The sequence below is a fragment of the Athene noctua genome, chromosome 7, assembly GCF_965140245.1.
Source record: "Athene noctua chromosome 7, bAthNoc1.hap1.1, whole genome shotgun sequence".
Classification (NCBI taxonomy): domain Eukaryota; kingdom Metazoa; phylum Chordata; class Aves; order Strigiformes; family Strigidae; genus Athene; species Athene noctua.
In genome coordinates, this window is record NC_134043.1 from 22826612 (window position 1) to 22846384 (window position 19773).

Consider the following 19773-nt stretch of genomic DNA (forward strand, 5'->3'; position numbering starts at 1 on the left):
ACACCCCATTGCAGTATTTAACCCTGCATTCTAGGAACACCAGTGAGAGGGCTTTTCTCCTCCTCCTTTGGGTGATTAGTCCCAAGACTGACTATGCCTTTGCATGTGTTTAGTGTGCCTAAAAGCTTTTCCTGGACAGGGATTATTTTTTCCTCAAAATCATATTTCCTGATCTTAGCTTCTATTTTCTTTTACATATTGTCTCACTGCTTAAGTTGCAGTCCTGCTTGACTGATAAACAGCTCCTTTCCATCGCAACCCTCAGACTTATGCAGCAACTGCTTGTTGTACATTTCAACTATGGCATTGATAATGTGCTTTCTTCATTATTCAACCCATTCTCCCCTTTTATCAAGGTATTTCTACTTACAATAATGGTTGAAATAAACCCTACAAAAAATAAAATTTAAAAATTTGTGGGTTTAAGTGTACATTGCAGTACTTTTTAGTCTTTTGTCCTAAGTGAAGTATGTATCACTATCTGTGGTTTGTGCTGCAGCTTTATTACTAATTGCTCACAGATGTCAAGAATTCGAGCAAATTCAAGTCAGAGAAAACTACAGAAGTAATTAAGTTATTTAGGTACCCGAATCCAGAGACAGTCCATGGAAATAAAGGATGTAGATATCTTTAAAATATTACTCATTGCAATTTTCTTTGCCATTTCATTTCACTACATGCTTGCTAGTTCATTTAGTATTTTTAGTGATTGATTTGTTCTGCTCTTTTTCTTATGAATGATATAAATTCTAGTCTCTGTAGATTTTTTTTTCCTGATTATTTGTATGACAGGTATTTTAAGTGTTTTATTATTTTTATAGTTAACTGAAAAATAGAAAAAGATATCATTAATTTTTCTAGTTTTAACTGAATATATCTGTCCCTGGCTCCTCATCCTTCTACCGTACAATAAAAGCAGGTAATTCTGTAAAATTCTGGCTAGCTCAATTCATAGGAGTTGTGATTAAAGAAGGTGTTTTGGAAGTGATTTTCTACCGTGTATTTTAATACATTCTAAGCTGGATCCCTATTTAAATTAGACATGTTCACATTTTGAGGCCTATTTTCCTTGTCTAGGCTGTGCCAGGTGGTCACTATAACAGTGAGTGTAGGGTACTGTATAATTTCCACCTGTTGTTAAGATTGCAAACATGGGAGCCACCCCTGTGAGGTGCTAAGTGTTCTTTCTGTCCACTGGTTCAGTAAAAGTTGAGGGCATTAAGCTCTACACTGCAGAGCCATGTACGGGTCTGTGTTTCAGGCTCTGCAGATTTTTTTCTCTGGTTCATAACTATGTTTTTTAGCTTTCAGGGGATATATTGTGCGTAAAAACTACACAAGATTGAAAAACAGCACTGTCTGTGTAGCAGATCCTCAACTTACAAGCAGTTGCTTTACTTCTGATTTTGGCTGTGAAGAGCACTGGTGAGTTGAATCCTTTGCTGTCTATTATCTAACAGAAGTCATTTTCCACACAGTGAGATCTGTAAGGAGCAGCTCCTAGGGGATGTGCCATTTTCTGTGGGTGAGCACCTGTAGGTTAGCCAGTCCCCACAGCAGCTTAGTCATCTCAATGTTCTCCCAGTAGTTAGCAGAGTTATATTCATTTGTGGTGCTGTTTGTCTTGGGTTGCTGTCTTGTTTCTGTGCATTTCTCAGAAGTACTCAGAATACTGTAGGTTGCAGACAGGATTGCAAGTGCTCACCATTTCAGAATGCAGTGCATGTTATTAAATTCTTAAGAGTAGAAAGTTACCCTTCTCTGTAAAGCTCCATGCAGACGAGCAATGAGATAGGGAAAAGACCTGTAAAAAGCAGATGGGGAAGTCACTGACAGAAGGCCTAGGAATACTGTAAACAGTAATAGTGGTGCCCTCCTCTTTGTAAAGAAAGGGTATTTTAACCTTTCTTACCAAGAGAGTCACTCCAGATAAATGTCCCCCAACACTTCCCTGGGTATAAGAGGCAAGAGGAATCTGTTACATCTTTAGCTGTTGTCCGTCTGTCTCTTCAACAGTGTTCTAGGCAAGGTGGCTGCATTTGCTGGATTAATCCCTTTGATTAGCAAGTTTCAGTGACAGTTATGAGATCTTTCCTGCTATGCCATCCATGGGCATGAGGACTTCTCAGTGCTTCTTCCAGTTCTTATTTGTTATTTTATATGCTTCCTATATAGTATGAAAATGCAGGTTCTCTTACACCTCTTAAGAGTTCTCTGAGGAAATCAGTAACTTGCTTGACTGTAACCAGATGTTATTGTACCATTAAGGAGGTTTGGGGTTTTTTTAATAACTGTTAACTTCTCCAAAATGGTATTCTTTCTGTGTGTATGCTTATTGACTTATGTTAACTTCCATGATAAGTTTGGTTGATTTAGATTGAATAGTGCCTGCTACATGCTCTGGTCCACTATTGTAGGCTTTTGTTCAGGTGTAACCACCTGAATTCATGTAGGTTAATAGTGCTCCAGAATCTCTCCATTGCATGTTCTGTTCTCAGCAAGAAAAAGATTCAGGCCATTGGACAAGGACTTAAATAAAATAAATGTTTTTGGTAATGGTTTTCAGGTAAAAAAATGAGCCCACGCAATATACGATCATAGCTGTGTCTTTGGGTTGCCTCACTGCTCATTGGGGCAATAAGTTTCCTAATTTATGATTCCCTCCATATGCATGCAACAATTTCTGTCTCTTAAGTACTAGGGGTATATGATCTTGTGATCACTAGAACTACTGCTTTTTTGTTGCTCATTTGTTCTCCAGTCTGCACTGATGGTTAAAAGCAGGAGCTAATAAGCTATTATCCTTTTTTTCTTTGGCATCCCAAATTACAATTATTTACAATGTAAACAGTCTTTTTTTTTTTTTTTCTTTCTAGTGATCTAGACCTTTCATCTGGAATTGTTTGGAGACACAGAGCCTCTTTAAACTTTTTCCTTCATCCATTTTATGTGTAGTTAACCAAGAATGGTTTTCTTCCCTTTTTTCATTAGACTGTTTCTAGAATTCCTTGTTGCTCTCCAAACAGATGTATTTTTCTGGATTAGGTGCATCTTGCTTTATTGTACATAGGCTCATAAATATTTTATGTTTTAGTAACTGTTGAGGTGAATTTGGGCTCTATGAAGCACAAATATACAGACCTTTAAAGATACTCAGCCACATACTTACATTGAAATCAATGTCTAAACGCCTTTAGATAGCTGGTCCAAAGGTGCCCATGTGAAATACATCAGCCATTCAGGTCTTTCACCCAGTCCTGATTTCTATGCACAATCAGACAGATAAATAAATTCATGCCTTCTTTTGCTTGGAGTTGCTAAACTGCCATTACTGCTGACAATTCTCGAGTTTAACCCCAACAAATATTGCAGATTATTTGCCTAATCCTATATATTACTCAGCAGTGGCCTCAGGTTCCAGTGAATTCAGTGATACTTGAAAATGTTCAGCATTTCACAGGTGATGTTCAGAATCTTAGGTCTAAATCCAATCACTTCCATAAATCAAGCCTCACTTCTACATGTAGCTGTTACTGGCCTGTTGTGTTTTAAGCATATGGCTGTTCAGTCATACAGGAAACTTGTAGGAAACAGGAAAGCTGCTGAATAATAGTGCAGATGTTTAACACGGTAGCTGGTAATCTGTCCCTAGAGAAGGCAGCCTCACTGTGGCTTCACATACTGTGGAACTGAAGTATAGAATAATAAAACATTATTTTATCTTCATTTCCTTTCATTTCTTTTAATTTCTTTTATTTCTGGTTTTGGTTTTGTTTTTTTTTTTTAACTGGTAGTTATGAAAAATTATCTTAAAGGTATTCAGGATCAGAAAGCAAAATCATGTACAGTTCTGTTGTATGCACAGGATATAAGCATACATTTAAATGTATGACAGCCTGCTGCTTTTTCAAAGATCTGTTAAAAAAAAGAAGTTGCAGTATTATATATATATATATAAAGCACTCACTTTTACAAGTAATAAATTTCAAAGTGTTCAGAAGAAACGGGCACTTCAAAAAAAAATTAATTCCTTCAAGTAAATTGAATCTTTACACCTAGTTCATGCTCTTCAGTCAATGAATGCAGGACATAAACAAACTCAAGCTAATAAATGATGCAGGATGCTAATTAAATGCACACATTAGTTCATTTAACATTGCATGTTAAATGTTTCCTGCATTTATATGCTTGACTTGAAAACCAGTATTAACTGTGTTCAAATGCAAAAATCTTTCCTGTAAGAAGCTGATGTCACAAGTAACTAAAGACACATTGAGAGTTAGCAAATATCTCAGATAGGAATAGAAATAGGTATAAGAAAATAATGTAAACATTAGCAGTGAAGTCTCATTGAAAAAATGTTTTTGTGTTCAGTTCCACAGACCTGTAGAGTGGTCTGTGATTCCTTCTACTGAAAAAGGGTCATAGATTAATTGTACACCTGGGAGACTGACACTAAATCTGAATTCCTTCCCAAAACCCAGTCTGTGTATGCAACACTTGCCAAGCCTTTTCTTGACATCATCAGCCACTGAGAGGAACCTGCAGGCCTGTGTGGCATGAAGGAACCAAATCACAGGCAAACTCTTTCCCAAAGTAGCTCATTCAAAACTTAAAAAGGGCGGATTTAAAGAGCCAAACATGATCAAGACTAAGTTCAAATGAGGAAAGTGAAAACCTTTCAGACCCCTTTTTACAACCCTGATGAATAGCAAATTTACCCTCTGCAGAGAACAGAATAGGCAGCAGAGAATGAAGGAGTGTGATGGGGTCTCCCCTCTCATGAGGCCAGCGCAGACACCAGCCTCGCCTCATGTCTGCCTCCATTTTACAATCGGTCATCGCATGAAATCAAAGATGATGCATTTTGCAGTGGCATAACTACAGTTTCAAGTTAGCATTAGGGATCTCTTAGGAGTAATCTATGGAGAAGGAAGAAGTAATTTTCTAAAACGTCCTGTGATTTTTAACTTGTTAGACTGACAGGTCTCTGGTGAATGTATTTTTCATAAATGTTCTTATTCTTAGCAGGATGATCTACAGTTCAGTGACTAAGGACCTTAATCTACACTATGTTGTTCATGTTCTTCTTCAGACAGAGCTGTCATCCTCAAATATCTTTAAATCCCTTTAGAATCTCATCAAAGCATCTGTAACCTGCGTGTTCCACCATCTTCTTATCCACTTCCCTCCCAAATGAAAATTGTGTTAAATAATACTGATCTGATCCTTACTGTGGAAAATACTTCCTATATTGTTCTTGCCTCTAGCTCCCCAAACTGTAGCTCACTGACTGATAAATATCACAATATAAGTTAGCAGCTATATGTACATGATCTTATGTGTAGTCTTATGTCTTATACTGTGTAGTACAACAGAAAGCATTGTTTCCACATAGTGACTTTGTTGCACATCAGTAACTATAACTGCTGTCGGTGAGTTTTCCTTATGGAGCTTTGTGTAGTAAGGACACATGTTAGAAGATACCTGACATCAACAGCAGTTTATACTCTTGAGTTAAATTCATTGTGATTTTTCTCCTTACATCTTTTTTTTAGCTAGTTGGTATCATGTTCACACTTTGGTCAGCATAGGTTCTCAGAAACCATTCATTTTAGTAAAACTCTTGCCATTCACATGAGAGTTAGGTAATCAAGATTGGATAATAAACCCTGAAAAAAACTGCACAGGCATACCAACATGGGTGTTTGGAATGTTATAGACAAAGAATAATTATCAGCCTTTCTCTGTTCTGTAGGAAGGATGTATCTGAAAGTCAAGTTCCAGAAATGGGTCTGTTTCTACTCGTTAATGACTTGACTGATGAAGGAGAACCTGTTTACTAAATTTATATCAGTAAAGTGAGTAATGGTTAAAAGGGTTTAAGAAGGCAGGGTTGGAATTAGAAACAGAGGTACCTGGACTGTAATGAACCACAAAATGAATGTCAGTCAGTAATGGCACCATCCCCCAAAGTTCACATTGAGTAGTGGCAATGAGGATACATACTACCTCACATGTGTATCATAACATTTTCTTATCACTGTCAAGACCTCAGATAGTGTAGTATTTTAGACACTGCACATCAAGAAAATGAGTGAGTTCCTCAGCAACAAAAATTATCACATCTCTGTGAACCATGATAAAGCGGGATCTCTAAGGGGGATGGAAAACTGTGGGTACATATGGTATCATTTCTCCATTCATGAAAGGCTGATGCGAAGAGGAAAGAAACAAACTATTCTCTGTTGAGAATCAGGTAAGAAATAATGGGCTTGCATTGCAGCACAGGAGAGTTAGGTCAGACATCAAGAAAACCTTACTGATAGTAAGCTAAGCTCTGTGTAGGTTACCTTGGGAAGTTTTGACATCTCCATCACTGTAGGTTTTAAAAATCAGCTTAGATGAACTTGTGACCAAAAAAAAAACCCAAAAAAAAGAGTAGGTGCAGCTGAGTCTTCTCTGAAAATAGGCACGTCTTAGATGATTTGCTAAGTTCTGTTTGTGATTTATAAATATAGAGTGACTTCTTGAAATGTAACATCTCTGTGCCAGTGGGTGTGGCATTCCAAGTGAGCCACTTTTATAGCATCTTAGTGCCAGCAGCCATTGCTGCATCAGTGTAGGGAGTAAACATAAAAAAAAATGTTAGAGGAATTCTACTTGGGTCAGCTTTACTTGCAACAGTGTTGTTGCTTTGCCTGAAAAATGAACAGCATTCATTTCTGAATGTTCTGCAACAAGCTGGAGGCCCATTAAAATAGTGGATTCACCTATGTGGACACTGGTGGGTTAGCACATAAACACAATATCCCATGTATCACTGAGTAGAAAATGATGAGACTGAAACATGATTTCAGTCACGTGAGCATAGATCAGTTCAGAAACTGACAGTGTGAATTACACTGTTCATATAAAATCTCTTCTATCTTTTGCTATGCTTTCTCTGACTTGATCTGCAGCTTGACTCTCACTGAAGTGAGGTTCACTCAGTCAATAACAAAACTTTCCTTGGATTCTTCTGATTAAAAGGAAAAGAAAAAAAATCACTCAGTGTGCTTCTGTTCTTCATGGATAGTTGCCTGAAAGGGTCATGTCTGCACATTTAAAAACTTTTTTTTCAGAAGCTTCAGATGAATGCCATCAGGTCCTGGTGATTTACTGCTTACACCTTTCTCACATTGCTCCATAATTGCCTCTTTGGATAATTTCAGCTTCTGTCAAGACCACAGTGTGATTTCTTGTATAAGTCATCTTTTAAATATGAACTTTAATTTCTTTCCACAGTAAAAGCCATCATAAAGACACTCTGCTTTCCTTTGTTTTGCTTTCCTATTTGTAATCGTAGCAAACTTTAAGGTTATTGCTTGTGATGGAAATAGGGGGTCTATGATTCCTGTGGCATGCAGTGGAACCCATTGGGCCCCCATTGCTGTAATGGGAGCTTCTAATTACAGTTTGTAATTCAAATATAGTTACTAATGATTTATAAAGGTGTAAATGGAATTTTGGGCAGAATTTTTCAGTGGTTTTTTTTTTTTTTTTTCATTACTCCTCCCCATCCCTTTGGAATTTTTCATCTACCCATGCTGGAGGGATTAAATTTGTTCTGTTCAGGAACATATTATTTCTGCAAAATGAGCTGCGTTCTTTCTAGTGGAATATCTAGGAGTGTTTTTAACATTTTCAAAAGCATTTACATGATAAAAGTCCAAATTCCATGACCTAACACTCATAATGGCCAGAATAACTACAAAACTATGTATTTTTCTCCAGCATAAATTAGTCTGCGCTACTAGTTTTACACTGCTATGGTCTGACTGTGCTAAGAATAGTATGGCTATACACTATACAGATATGTAGACAGACCCCAAGAATCAATGTTTCTCTTTTTGTTAATGTTTCTTGCAAATTGAGTGATTTATAGACAGTCCCTATGTGAAGACTGAGGCATATTATAGCTCAGTAGCTGAACATTCAGCAGCAAATTGTTGCATTACCTGACTGAAACCAGGCACGTGAACCTGGATCTCTTGCATCCTTCGCAGGCTCACTGGATGTCATCTCTCTGACCCAAACAGTGCTTTCCTGCAAATGTGGAAAATAAAAATTCTTGGAAACCATAGGACAAGCAGTTTCTTCAAAGATATCTGAAAATATCCTGCACCTCAAAAATCAGCCTCAGATGCCACATTTGAAAATGTTAGCTATCATCACTGACTGGTTCTCATAAACTAACTACTGCTGAGCTGTACTCCTGTTGCTATTGCATTTTTCATATTGCATACTAGCCAAATTTTCAAAATAGCTCAGAGACTGATTTCAAGGTGCTCAGCATCTACAGTTGATGCCATATTTTCAGAAGCGTTCCCTGCCAGTTTGACATTGTGGTGGGTTGACCTTGGCTGGCTGTTAGGTGCTCACCAAGCTGCTCTGTCACTCCCCCTTCTCAACAGGACAAGGGGAGAAAAATACAATGCAAAGTTCATGAGTAAAAGCTAGTAATCATGAAGTACATACTTATATCAGTAACAGTACATTCTGTAAAAGGATATAGTATCTTGTGATAAATACAACCCAGTTTAGGATTGTTCTAGTCAGAAAGACAGCACTGCTGGGATCCTGACAGAGAGTTGGTGTCTAAGGGCTTTCAGAATTCCAGAGGCTGATTTTTGCTAGCTTAAGCTGTACAGAAGGCATGTTGCTGAACTTTACTTTCATGCATTAAACATTTAGACAGTGTTCTAGCCCTGGCAAAACCATACTAAATTTTAGATATTTTTTTTTTAATAGAAGATAGAGATTAGTTCAAGCTGCAGATTTAGATCCAGATCAAAACCACCCCAAAATCCAAATATTTAGATTTAGATGATGATGCAGTCCATTTTGGCATTGTAGGCCACTTGCAACATACTGATTCAACAGCAGATTTTGATTTTGACACCCACCACAGTGATATTTGAGGATTATTCATGATTTTTAGCTCATATTGGGCTTATTTTCTGCAGTATTGGGGGGTGGGGGAATGAATCATCTCAACAAATGCTTAAGTAATTTTGAGGAAAAGTGGGAAGTTATCTAACTAGTCCCACTAAATAAATGGTTATCTAAGTACTACATAATATTAAATAATATATATACAAGATAAATAGTAATGAAGAACTACAGATAATATAGTACATACACAATTACAATGTCAGATATAGTCCTAGACATATTGTATACTATCCTGTACAAGAAGTGTGCCAGTACAAAATGAGAATGAATTTTTGAAACGAATCCTTCCATTTCCTGCGAGGAAAACACCAGTTTAAATTCAAATTACAGTTTAGGCAGAATGTTTTCCTTCTCTCTCTTAGTGTCAAAGAATAAAGGGGAATTTAAATTCCCCAAGCCTGACAAGCAAATCCAAACTTCATTCATGAAATTGCAACATTACAGAAAAGTTGAGTGTTTACCATGTTCATTTTGTTCCCACACCCTGAGGTAGCTTATTGACAACCGTGATGCCATCATTGTTGTGATTAGTTTGAAACAATTCAAGTCAATGCTCTTGAGCTGGCATAACACATTCAGACAAATTTAATTAACCTAAGAGCCTAAACTCTATTGCAAATAAAGATTGAAATACTTCAGTAGTCTCTGTGCATGTCACAGAATAAATGTATTATCTAATACATGTGTGTGGTGACATACAGCTATCAAATTCAATACATAATAGTCTAAAATGTTTCAAGTCCTTCACTAGTGTTATTTCAGTCTGAAGTATTTTTAAAGGGTACATTTTAAAGCTGCATTTTGAAAGGTAAACTGCACATGTGGCCAGACATCTTTTGAAGTCCAAAATGTTGTTCTGTTGTAGCATGAGTAATTTATAACTAGTGTAGCTGACTGAAACTTAAGTATTGACAAAAAAAAATAAATTTGAGATTTTATACATTGTATTTTTTAATCAGTAAAGCAATTTTTATTCTTTGTATTCCCCCCTCCCACTGTGACTGAAAGGGCTGAAATGTATCTAGTTGTAATAAGTGTAAACCTGAAAGAGCTACTTAGTACCTTGTAAAGCTTTTCCCCATCTATGAAAAAAGCTATGATATATATGTCTAAATCAAAATTTATGACTGAAACTTAGATTTCAGATGCTTTCATCTATAAGTAGAAATGCAACTAGCATTCATTGTGTTTTCAGAAAGGTTGTGAGGGGATTAAAGAGTAATGATGCAATGGCTGAGATGTGTTTGACAATCAGAAAATGTTGCTTTTAATCCCAGTTTTAGGACCATGAGCATATCAAGTAATATCTATGAACCTCAGAGTTTTTTATACATCCAGTGAAATTGGTAGCATCGTTTTTTGGTTTTGCATAGCTAAAGATTCTGGAGCAAGTTCTATCTGGGCAGACTTTACTATTGAAGAGATCCATTGATTTCAAAGGCCTGCCAACAAGGATAAGGGCCTGCAGAAGGGTTTTATGATACTTTAATTAACACTAATGAGATCAGGAGTTGGCCTTTAATATTTTTATGGTGACATAATGTGATGGTAAAATAATAACAGATACAGACAAAGAATCTAAGAGCTCTTACTCCTTGCTCTGTGCTTAACCCAAATGGCTTTAGGAGAACACAAAGCCATGTGTTTCACTTCTTCTTCATCTGTCAAATTTTGATTGTCTAAATTTGAGTTCTGTGAAAACAGCTTTTCACAGCCCTGGAAAAAAAAAGTTTAATGTAAAATCTTGTCAAATTAATTTTAATACATTACTTCAATTTCATAGAATTCTCATAAACTCATTTTACAGATATGCACATATCCACAAATTTTTAATGACAAATTCATTGCTCGTAGCCTCTTACTGTGTTTAATAACATGCGCTCCCTTGTAAGAAGGAAATGGGACTGGTCTGTGTTTTCTTCTGAATTGGTTGTATGTGCATATTTAGAAATTGGGGGAGGGGGAAAAAGGAAAATCAAAAATGTGTATGCCAGTAAATCTTTTATAGGAATTAAGAAATTACCACCTTTAAAATACAAATTTTATTTTTCTTTGCTTTTAGGCAGCAAGCCAGTAACCTGTCTTTTCCTGAGGTGCCTGATTTTCTTCACAAACAAACAAAAAAGGTACTACTAAGTTTGTATTCTAAAATAACAACACATTATAACTTCAGATTCCTGAGTCCACAGTTCTTCAATGTGTTCATGGCTGCTTGGCGTAGCCATCTGAACATGAAGCTGTTAGTGATGTTTTGAAGTCTTTGAGACAAAAGCCTGCTTGCTAAGAACTTTAGTTCTGTAGAAAGACAGGGAGGTACAGTGAACAAGAGAATCAAAAGGCTGGAAATTTGCTGCTGAGAATAAATGCTAGCTGCTCCCTGAGGTGATTTGTCTGTGCACTTCACTTTCTACAGATGTTAGAGACTCTTTTTTAGTAAGGACCTGAGGTTCTTTGGTAGCACTTTGATATCCTGCTCGAATTCAATATGTGAAATGGAGGAGTCGCTCTGTGACTTGGAGCACAGCATAGTCTTTGAAGTCTGATCCAATTTTTGCTGCTTACCATTTGATGTTGAAAGGATGAAATGGAGAAAATGTACAGTTTTTGCCAGTAACTCTGCTGAGCATATGTAAGATTAAAAAAACAAAATCCCTTGGATGATGTACTTAGAAATGTTAAGCAGATTAATACCTTCCTATAGCTTTTTTCTAAAGATACAAATTAAGTATGAGAGGAAATCAGCATACAGTGCATGCTATGATTTAACTGCATGAGTAAAGGGGATAAATAAGTTAAGTGGAAAAAGTAAACAAATGTTTGTGACATGGGTGCTAAGTCAGTGTTGCTGAAAGCCACAAGAATCTGTGTAACTTAAATCTAACATTAGATATTTCACAGTGTCGTAGAAAATAAGAAGTTGCTCTCTGTGAGATCACAACTATAAGTTATCATGGCAGAGTAGAATCAATACATTTCTTATGTACCTAAACCAGCATTCTTTATTCCAGAAGGATTTGGATGAGATTTCTGCTTCTCCATTTATTCAAAAACATTCGTTGGAAATGAATGATTCACAATCAATTAGCCGACCCCAGTCAGTTGCAGACCATCAGTTGTCAAGTCCCTTGAGATCCCATAAAAAAGGAGGTAAGAAATATAGTGAAGTAACAGAGATCTTTCATTTGCTATTTATAAGCTACATGTTGTCAGGATGTAACTTGGTTTATATGTTGATGAGGTCTTTTAACAAGCTCTTGGAACAGAAAACATAAAGGAACTAACTTCTACACATTTTCAACCTGGAAATATAAAAAGTCCTTAAGTACTTGAATTACAGAGGCAGAAGTATAAAGATTTTAAAATACAGTTTCTACTAAAAATGTGGTTAATAACCTCAAAATACCCTTTTAATGAATCAAATTGACGTTCAGGATCTTCAGCTTTCCTTTGCCTTCCAGCCTGAAAAGTGGAAGACAGTAATGAAATCTCTCATGTTTGGCAGAATGAAAGACAGCTTGTTTCTTCACACACACAAAGATTCAGTCAGCAAACCAAGAAAGTATGTAATTATTCTACAATTTATGCAATGTGGTTTTTTACTTTATTTGCTGATATGTTTTTTTTGCCATGGTCAGTAAGAGCTTAAAAACTTGAAGTAAAACATTATGATGTTAGTTGAGTTTTAACTGGCATATCTTTGAATATTCTAGGAAATCATTACCTGTCAGAATACTTTTCTCTGTTATTGTAATCATTGTGTCCTTGCAAATCCATGAATACAGAGTTTAATACTGGATCATAGAATACCTTCTACAGTTTAAGATTAAGTGGGATGATGATGTGATATCTGTAACTAGAGCCAAAATATAAATTATAATACACTAATTTCCAGGTTATTACTGAAAATTAGTTGTTTATAATTTTGTGCCCTCATTAACATTTCTGCTTATATATTTAATGGGATACCTTTCATCTTGTAATATTTACAAATATTTATCTGAATATTTGAGCTCTAATCCTGTGATTTATGTGTTTAAACTTTACAAAGTTCAGTTAAACAATTTACAATGTAAAAGTAAGAAGATAGGTGTTTATAGGGAGATCCTTCTGTTACAGGAAATAATGCAAATTAAATGCTTTTAGTCTTCTACACAGGCATAATGTGCTTTCCATGCTAAAAACAGAATAGTATGTAAACACAGCAGGTTGAGAAATCCATTATTCTCTCTTCATGCATTTCTGTCCATATGGGTTTTGAATCCATAGTGTGGGACTGCAGGGGATGTGTGCATTACTATCTTAAATTATTATATGTTAAACAATAAACCTGTCAAACAGAAATATCTTCATTGCAGCAAATCCTCTTGAGGAAAGCAGTCAGGGCCCGAATCTGTCATCCTTACTCTCACTGGATATTGTATGTTACCCTGCAACTAGTTTCCTGAAATCAAAGACATTGTGTCTGAGGTAAAACAATTAGAGAGAGCAAAACTGGCAGAATTACACCCTTATCAAGCCAGGGGTTTAGAGAGACTTCAAAAAATGTGAAGTGATAGAAGAACAGAATTTGAAGAAGAGATAAATGCAACATTGCCCTGAACTTTTTAATAAACATATATGTGTAAATGAGTAAGCATGTGAATACAGAGAAGTAAGGACTTTCATAGTTAAGCATGAAGATATTCAGATAGATGATCATATAAATCAAACTTCAGTGAGTAACTGTTAAGGAAGTAAACCTGCTGAAGAATAATAACTTCCTTGGGTGCTTTTAAAAACACGGCTTGCATTCAGAAATTCAGATGCTTTCACATGCTGCTCAATCTGTATTCAGTCTTTTTGTGTGAAGTATACTTTTAAGAAGAGAATACTGTTAGAGATATTGTGAAAACCAAGTGAAATAGCAAATATCTTTTCGGAATAAGAACACATGTATAAAATACATGGGTTTTACAATGTAGGGATATACTTGATAAGCTGTTCTTCACAAAAAGAAAGCTGTCCACTAGGTGGTCCAAACAATGTGAAGACTGTTATTTTTCATAGTGAAACATTATGCTGCAATTTTATAGATTGGTTTTGAATTCTCTTTAAGTTAGGTACAGGCAAAACTAGTCTGTCAACCTGGTGGTAGTGCTGTGGAACACAGAGGCCAATGGGGGTGAATGTTAACAGGTTTCTGTATTCACCTGTGATCCATTTATGAAGCGGTACTGATGTTTGCTGAAGGAGGGAGTCTGCATCCAGACTTAAGCATAAAGGGAAGGACAGGATGCTTATTTGTCTTGAGGCCTCATTAGGTGAGACTCTAGTGCAGTCAAGGGGGAAAAGAACACAATAGGAAAAAAATGGTTGATAGGAATTTACGTATTTTTGTATTATTCAAGCAGACTATTCACTCACTTCTTTATCCAGCTGTTTAATAGCACAGGCTGCCCATTCTCAGTAGTAGATTGGCAAAGGAAAAGCAGACCAGGAAATTTCCACAAAGATCCTGCGAAGACTGTATTCTGTCATTAATGCAAAAACAAAAGCCTCTTTTTCACTTCAGAAGACTTTATGCTGGGTTGTAGAAAGTCTGAGCAGTATGGTCAAACTGCATGCAGTGCCGGTTAAGTGCATGCATGTGCTATGGTTGCACAGTCACAGGGGGTGGCCCTACACTGCCCAGGCATTCCTCTAGGCTCTGCCAGAGTGGTGGGGCAGGACGAGTAGCAAAGCCAAGGATTCCCTCCTGTGTCTTTGCTATGACACGCTGCCTGGGCAGAGAGGACAATCCAGTCAATAGTAACAATTAAGTTTGAAATTAATTATTCTAGTCACAATAAAGTAGTACTGAAAGAATCAATATAATATAAATATGATCTCCAGAGGCCAAGCAGTGGTTTTTTGAACATTTTGAACAAGTGAGAAAATATGCAGTCTCTGGCCATGGACATTCTCTTGTGGGAGAACAGTATATGGCTTCTAATGATGTTCAATTTATGCCTTGCACTTCACACTATTTTCTGCAAAGCTGAAACTTTGTGAGAGGCAGAGAAATTTGCCAGGGTACTGAGAGATCTGGAATTCTGCCATCTACAGTGTCTCTATCTGCGATCTGCACTGTCTCTAGCCATAATCTGAGGCTGAGGTCATGAAAATTGCACTATAGTTGTAGAAGTAAATAGGCCATTTCCAACATAGCCTTTGATTTTAGATTCCTTAATATTTTATATTCTCAAAACTAGTAGAAATTAGGGCCTGGTGTGTTTCAAGATGGACTTCCACTAGTCAGTGACCTATTTTGAATGTTTTCCTTGCAATATGTGTCTTTAGTTTTATGTTCCTCATTTTTCTCTTCCTTTCTGGTAAGCCAATTATAGAAATGTTATTTGGTGAACATAGATGTGTTGGATTTTGTTTGGAGAAACATGTGAAAGTAATCATTGTTTTTCAAGCTGATGGAAGGCAAGTAGATAATGAAATGTGTTAAGTTATTGCTTGATGGGGAGGAAGGCTTCTGCCCACCTCAGATGTTACAGTGGACAAGTTTTAGTAAGTTCTGAGCATGGGAGACATTATGCCCAAAAAGTTACTCTGTGGTTGTCATCACACAGATGATATTTACAGGTTTATCATCCTAGCATGGAAAATTTAAAATAATGATGCCTTCATTAATTGTTAGGGCCTAACTCCAGTTTTAAAGAAGCAATCCAACTTTAATTCTATCAGGACCATAACTTTATTAAAACACCCAAGCCACAGAGAATATACTTAGGTGGTCAGTCTTTGCTTCAGAGTAGAGTTTTCTTTGAGTCAGACTTTGTTATTGAAAATACTCTAAGCTGCCCCAATCTCAACCCTAGACAACAGTCTTGATTCAGTGTCTCGCACTTGTAAGTGAAAGGTGCTTAACTATGGGGAACCATCTTACTCTACATGGTAGTTTAACATCGTAGGATAATTTTAACACTGATCTTCATTTAGTTCCTGTTTGTACATTATTTTAAAAAGGGTAACAGCTACAACAAAGCAATAATCATTTGTAATTTGGAAACAGGGGCACTTCTTATCCCTTGAGTCACAGAAAGTCAATATCCCAGCAAGACTGTAGTAGTTATTATGGTAAAGAACAGGCAGTATCTCACACTCACAGATGTGGTATCAAGATCTGGATGCCTTGTAACCAAAGATTCCACTTCACTTTCTGCAAGTGAGAGAGAGATCAATCCAAGGCATTCAGCTGTTTCTCTCTGTGTAACTCAGCTTCCTGTTTGATTCCATTATAGCAAACCTTCCTTTCTAAATGAAAAACAAAACCACTGCTGCATAATGTAGCGTGAAATGCTGCATGGACTTTCAACTAGTTTTCATTGACAGATGGGATGATACTGACACATGGATGCCATTCATTTCAGAATCCTATCATTCAGGATTTTAAGTGAAAGAATTTGTAATCTATTTAGAATTATTTTTGGTTGTTTAATCAGGAGTTTCGCTTCATCATTTTTAAGCCCCCCACTGAGACTAATTTTACATTGAAGGAATGTAAATCATGAAAAACTTGACTGTAGTCAGTAGAATCATATCAGTGAGAAGAATTGGGTTTCCTGATTATAAAAAATCGAAATGAAAAATTCCCTACACATCCAGGGTTTAAGGTTTTCTGGGGCAGAGGATTTGGGGTGGCTTTTTTGAGTGGATCAGGGTTGAGTTGATCGTTCTTTTACAAATAAAATAACATGATCATGGTACAGTCTGAATGTTACAGGAAACACTGAAAAGGCCAAGATACTGTTACATAGTATGATCTGATTGTACTGAGCATGCTGTAGCTATGTGTGAGGCTATGAGATCTCCACAGTATTCTCCTACTATGTGCCACTCTATAGCAGAGGAATTACTATTAGCTATGTTGCAGTTGAAGCCTCAGGCAGAGGAGCTGCTGATGTGGTATGTTGTATAATGAATATCCATTGAAAGCACCCTGCTACAGCAGTGTTCTGTGGCTTTTGAGCCAAAATCTAACTGGGCATGAGCAGGAGAAAAAGTAGCTTCTTTTTCTTTTTTCCTTAAAAGAATATCACCGGATTGCTGACCTATTCACACCTCGGATGAATGCTGGGCTTTGGGCTTAGTAAACAGAAATCATGTTTCCAAATAATTCATTTTAGGTTACAAATGTATAAGTAGAAATCATAGGAAAGATATTTTTTAGGATGTCTCTTGGAAATAAGCTGGAAATAAAGCTACATCACAAAGCAATCGTTATTGTTTCTACCATTATAAGAAAGGATAATCACCTTTCCAGGGTTGTGAGACTGCATATTTACACAGATGGATTTTGGTGGACAGATGTATTTTTGTGATGCAAGTAAGCCTGTCACTGTGCATTGCATTGCACATGGTGGGACCCTGCAGGAGGCTCCTGGAGGGACCATCCCATCCCATCCCATGGAAAGCATGAGTTTCCGCTTTCTGGATTTGTGCTGGGCCGGGAGCTTGTTAGCTTCACTAGCCATTCAGGTGAGAAACACAGTACGTCGGTTTCAGTATTTCAGTTCTTCAACATATAGTCCCAGTGTGGATTCACAAAATCTGACTGCAGATGTAAGTGAAGTCAGCTGAACTTTTCTCAGCATTATGTAAAGTTTTCAGCTGAGACTTGTACTGGTGATGTTTGCATTCTGAACTGGTTCATCCATAAACACCTTCTGTTAAACCTTTTACTACTCTGTGATGGCTCAGTTTGCAGACTGCATTTTGCCAAAGTAACAGACCAACAAATCCGAAAAGAAACTGGTCTATTCTTAAGTTTTTCTTCTCAGCTTAATTGTTTTTCCCCTCCAATAGACAAAGACACAAACAGTGTCAAGTGATAAATACAAGCTTTGATTTGTTAAACACATGTTAGCTCTTTGTTTAGCCCTAGGCAGTGAATTTCATTATAGGATGGTTTATGTCTGGATTGGTTATTGTGATTGTTTCCAATGTAAAATGATTTGACCTGCAGCCATGACTGATTAGTATCAAAGGTGAGAAGTAAGATGCAAGTAAACTGCACAGATAAACTTCAGTAAAGTTCTCCAGAGACAGCTCAGTACTTGTTCTGTAGAAAACAAGATGAATTTCATCATTTAATGGCTCCATTGCCATAAAAAGAGACTGCAGATCTCTCTCATTGAAATCTTAAAAAATAATAGTAAGAAATACAAGAAATTTAATAACATTGAATAATATATGCATAATTATGCTGTGCCAAAACCCCCAAATTTTAATAGGGGTTCAGTTTCTCCTCTTAACACATAACGTCTACCACTGTCTTTCTGATCCAAGCTGCTGTTCACCTGCTCTTTCTGTTTTCATTTTCTCTCCGTGACATACAGGTTTGTCTGAGCACTTATTTTTGCCATTTCTCTGTTAGTATTTAAGCTTTTTACCATGCAGTACTTCACCATTCTGTTTGTTATTGCTTGAAATCTCTTTGAGTGTTCTCTAGCAGCCTTATTTTTGTTATTTTGCCACCATTACTAGTGCTCTGAATCAGCAGCATATCTCAGATGACTGGTCTACTCAGGTAAATAGTGTGGTTCCTAATTCATTACTCTTCTATTTCTGAAAAACTGCACCATTTTATCAAAGTAAACTTTGTTAGAATAAGTACAGTAGGTACAGAGCTCTGAGGGTGCACACAAAGTTCTCACCTAAGAGAATAGCTATAATAATATTTTCAAAAATTATGTTTTGTGTTTTGCAAAGACAGGCAATTCAGAATTTTTTAACTTTTCCCCACTATTGGAAAACTATAATCTGCTAGCTGTATGCTACCAAATGATTTCTGGTTCTTTGCTGTTATTTAAAAATGTGAATTCACTCTACTGAATTCCCCACAGCTAAGTAGTAATAGCTGGTTTTCAGATCTTTCTTTGTAGAAGGCACTGTATGTTTTCCTGAATTATTTACACTTTTACAGTTTTTCACAGATACTGTGAAGAGAAAATACAGTGGTAAAAGCAGTAACATAATGTGATGGTGACAGAATGGTACATGAGGCATGGGGTAGCTCAGAAAGTACCATAACAAATTCATTTCTGAAAAAAAATTTAGATTTCAAAATCTTATATACTTTGCATGTGTTCGTATTCTTTTCTGTATTCTAGTTTGGTTAATTATTCTAGTGGATTGTGGTTAACTGTGAAAAATCATATACAGCTTAATTAGAAACCCAAACTATGGTATGTAATTTGCATTGTTGATCAGTGTAAATGAAAATAAAAAAAAAAGTCTCTGACAATAAAGGATAGATACTCTGGACAAAATATTTCCAACCACATATGTGAAGAGTTAGATACTAAAAGTTACTCATAGATACAGTTTGATTAATAGGTATTCACAGAATCACGGAATCATTCTGGTTGGAAAAGACCCTTGGGATCATTGAGTCCAACCATCAGCCCTACTCTACAAAGTTCTCCCCTACACCATATCCCACATCATCTCATCTAAACCACCCTTAAACACATCCAGGGATGGTGACTCCACCACCTCCCTGGGCAGCCTATTCCACTGTCTGACCACTCTTTCTGTGAAAATTTTTTTCCTAATGTCCAGTCTGAACCTCCCCTGTTAGTAAATCATGAACTGACTGTGAATTATCTGGGTGGAAAGAAATTACCTTATATCAGTTATTCATTAACTCTGCTCATGACAATGATTATATTCCTTGGCTTTCTGTCATTACCTCTCTCTACTCACTAGATGTATTTTATATTTCAGTTCTCTCATGGATAACTT

At 36.6% G+C, this 19773-nt stretch overlaps 1 protein-coding gene across 15 annotated transcripts in view; it reads left to right on the forward strand.

Moving 5' to 3' along the window:
• The window catches only part of MYO3B (myosin IIIB), a 212665-nt gene that overhangs the window by 157913 nt on the left and 34979 nt on the right, over positions 1 to 19773 (forward strand). For 12 of the 15 annotated variants that reach the window (XM_074910360.1, XM_074910366.1, XM_074910372.1 and 9 more), the window contains 3 exons: positions 1305 to 1425; positions 11060 to 11123; positions 12006 to 12144. In XM_074910360.1, the coding sequence (XP_074766461.1) occupies positions 1305 to 1425; positions 11060 to 11123; positions 12006 to 12144 (324 nt within the window). The remainder of the gene's footprint in view (positions 1 to 1304; positions 1426 to 11059; positions 11124 to 12005; positions 12145 to 19773) is intronic. The other 3 variants (XM_074910365.1, XR_012633931.1, XR_012633932.1) reach the window with 3 other exon arrangements.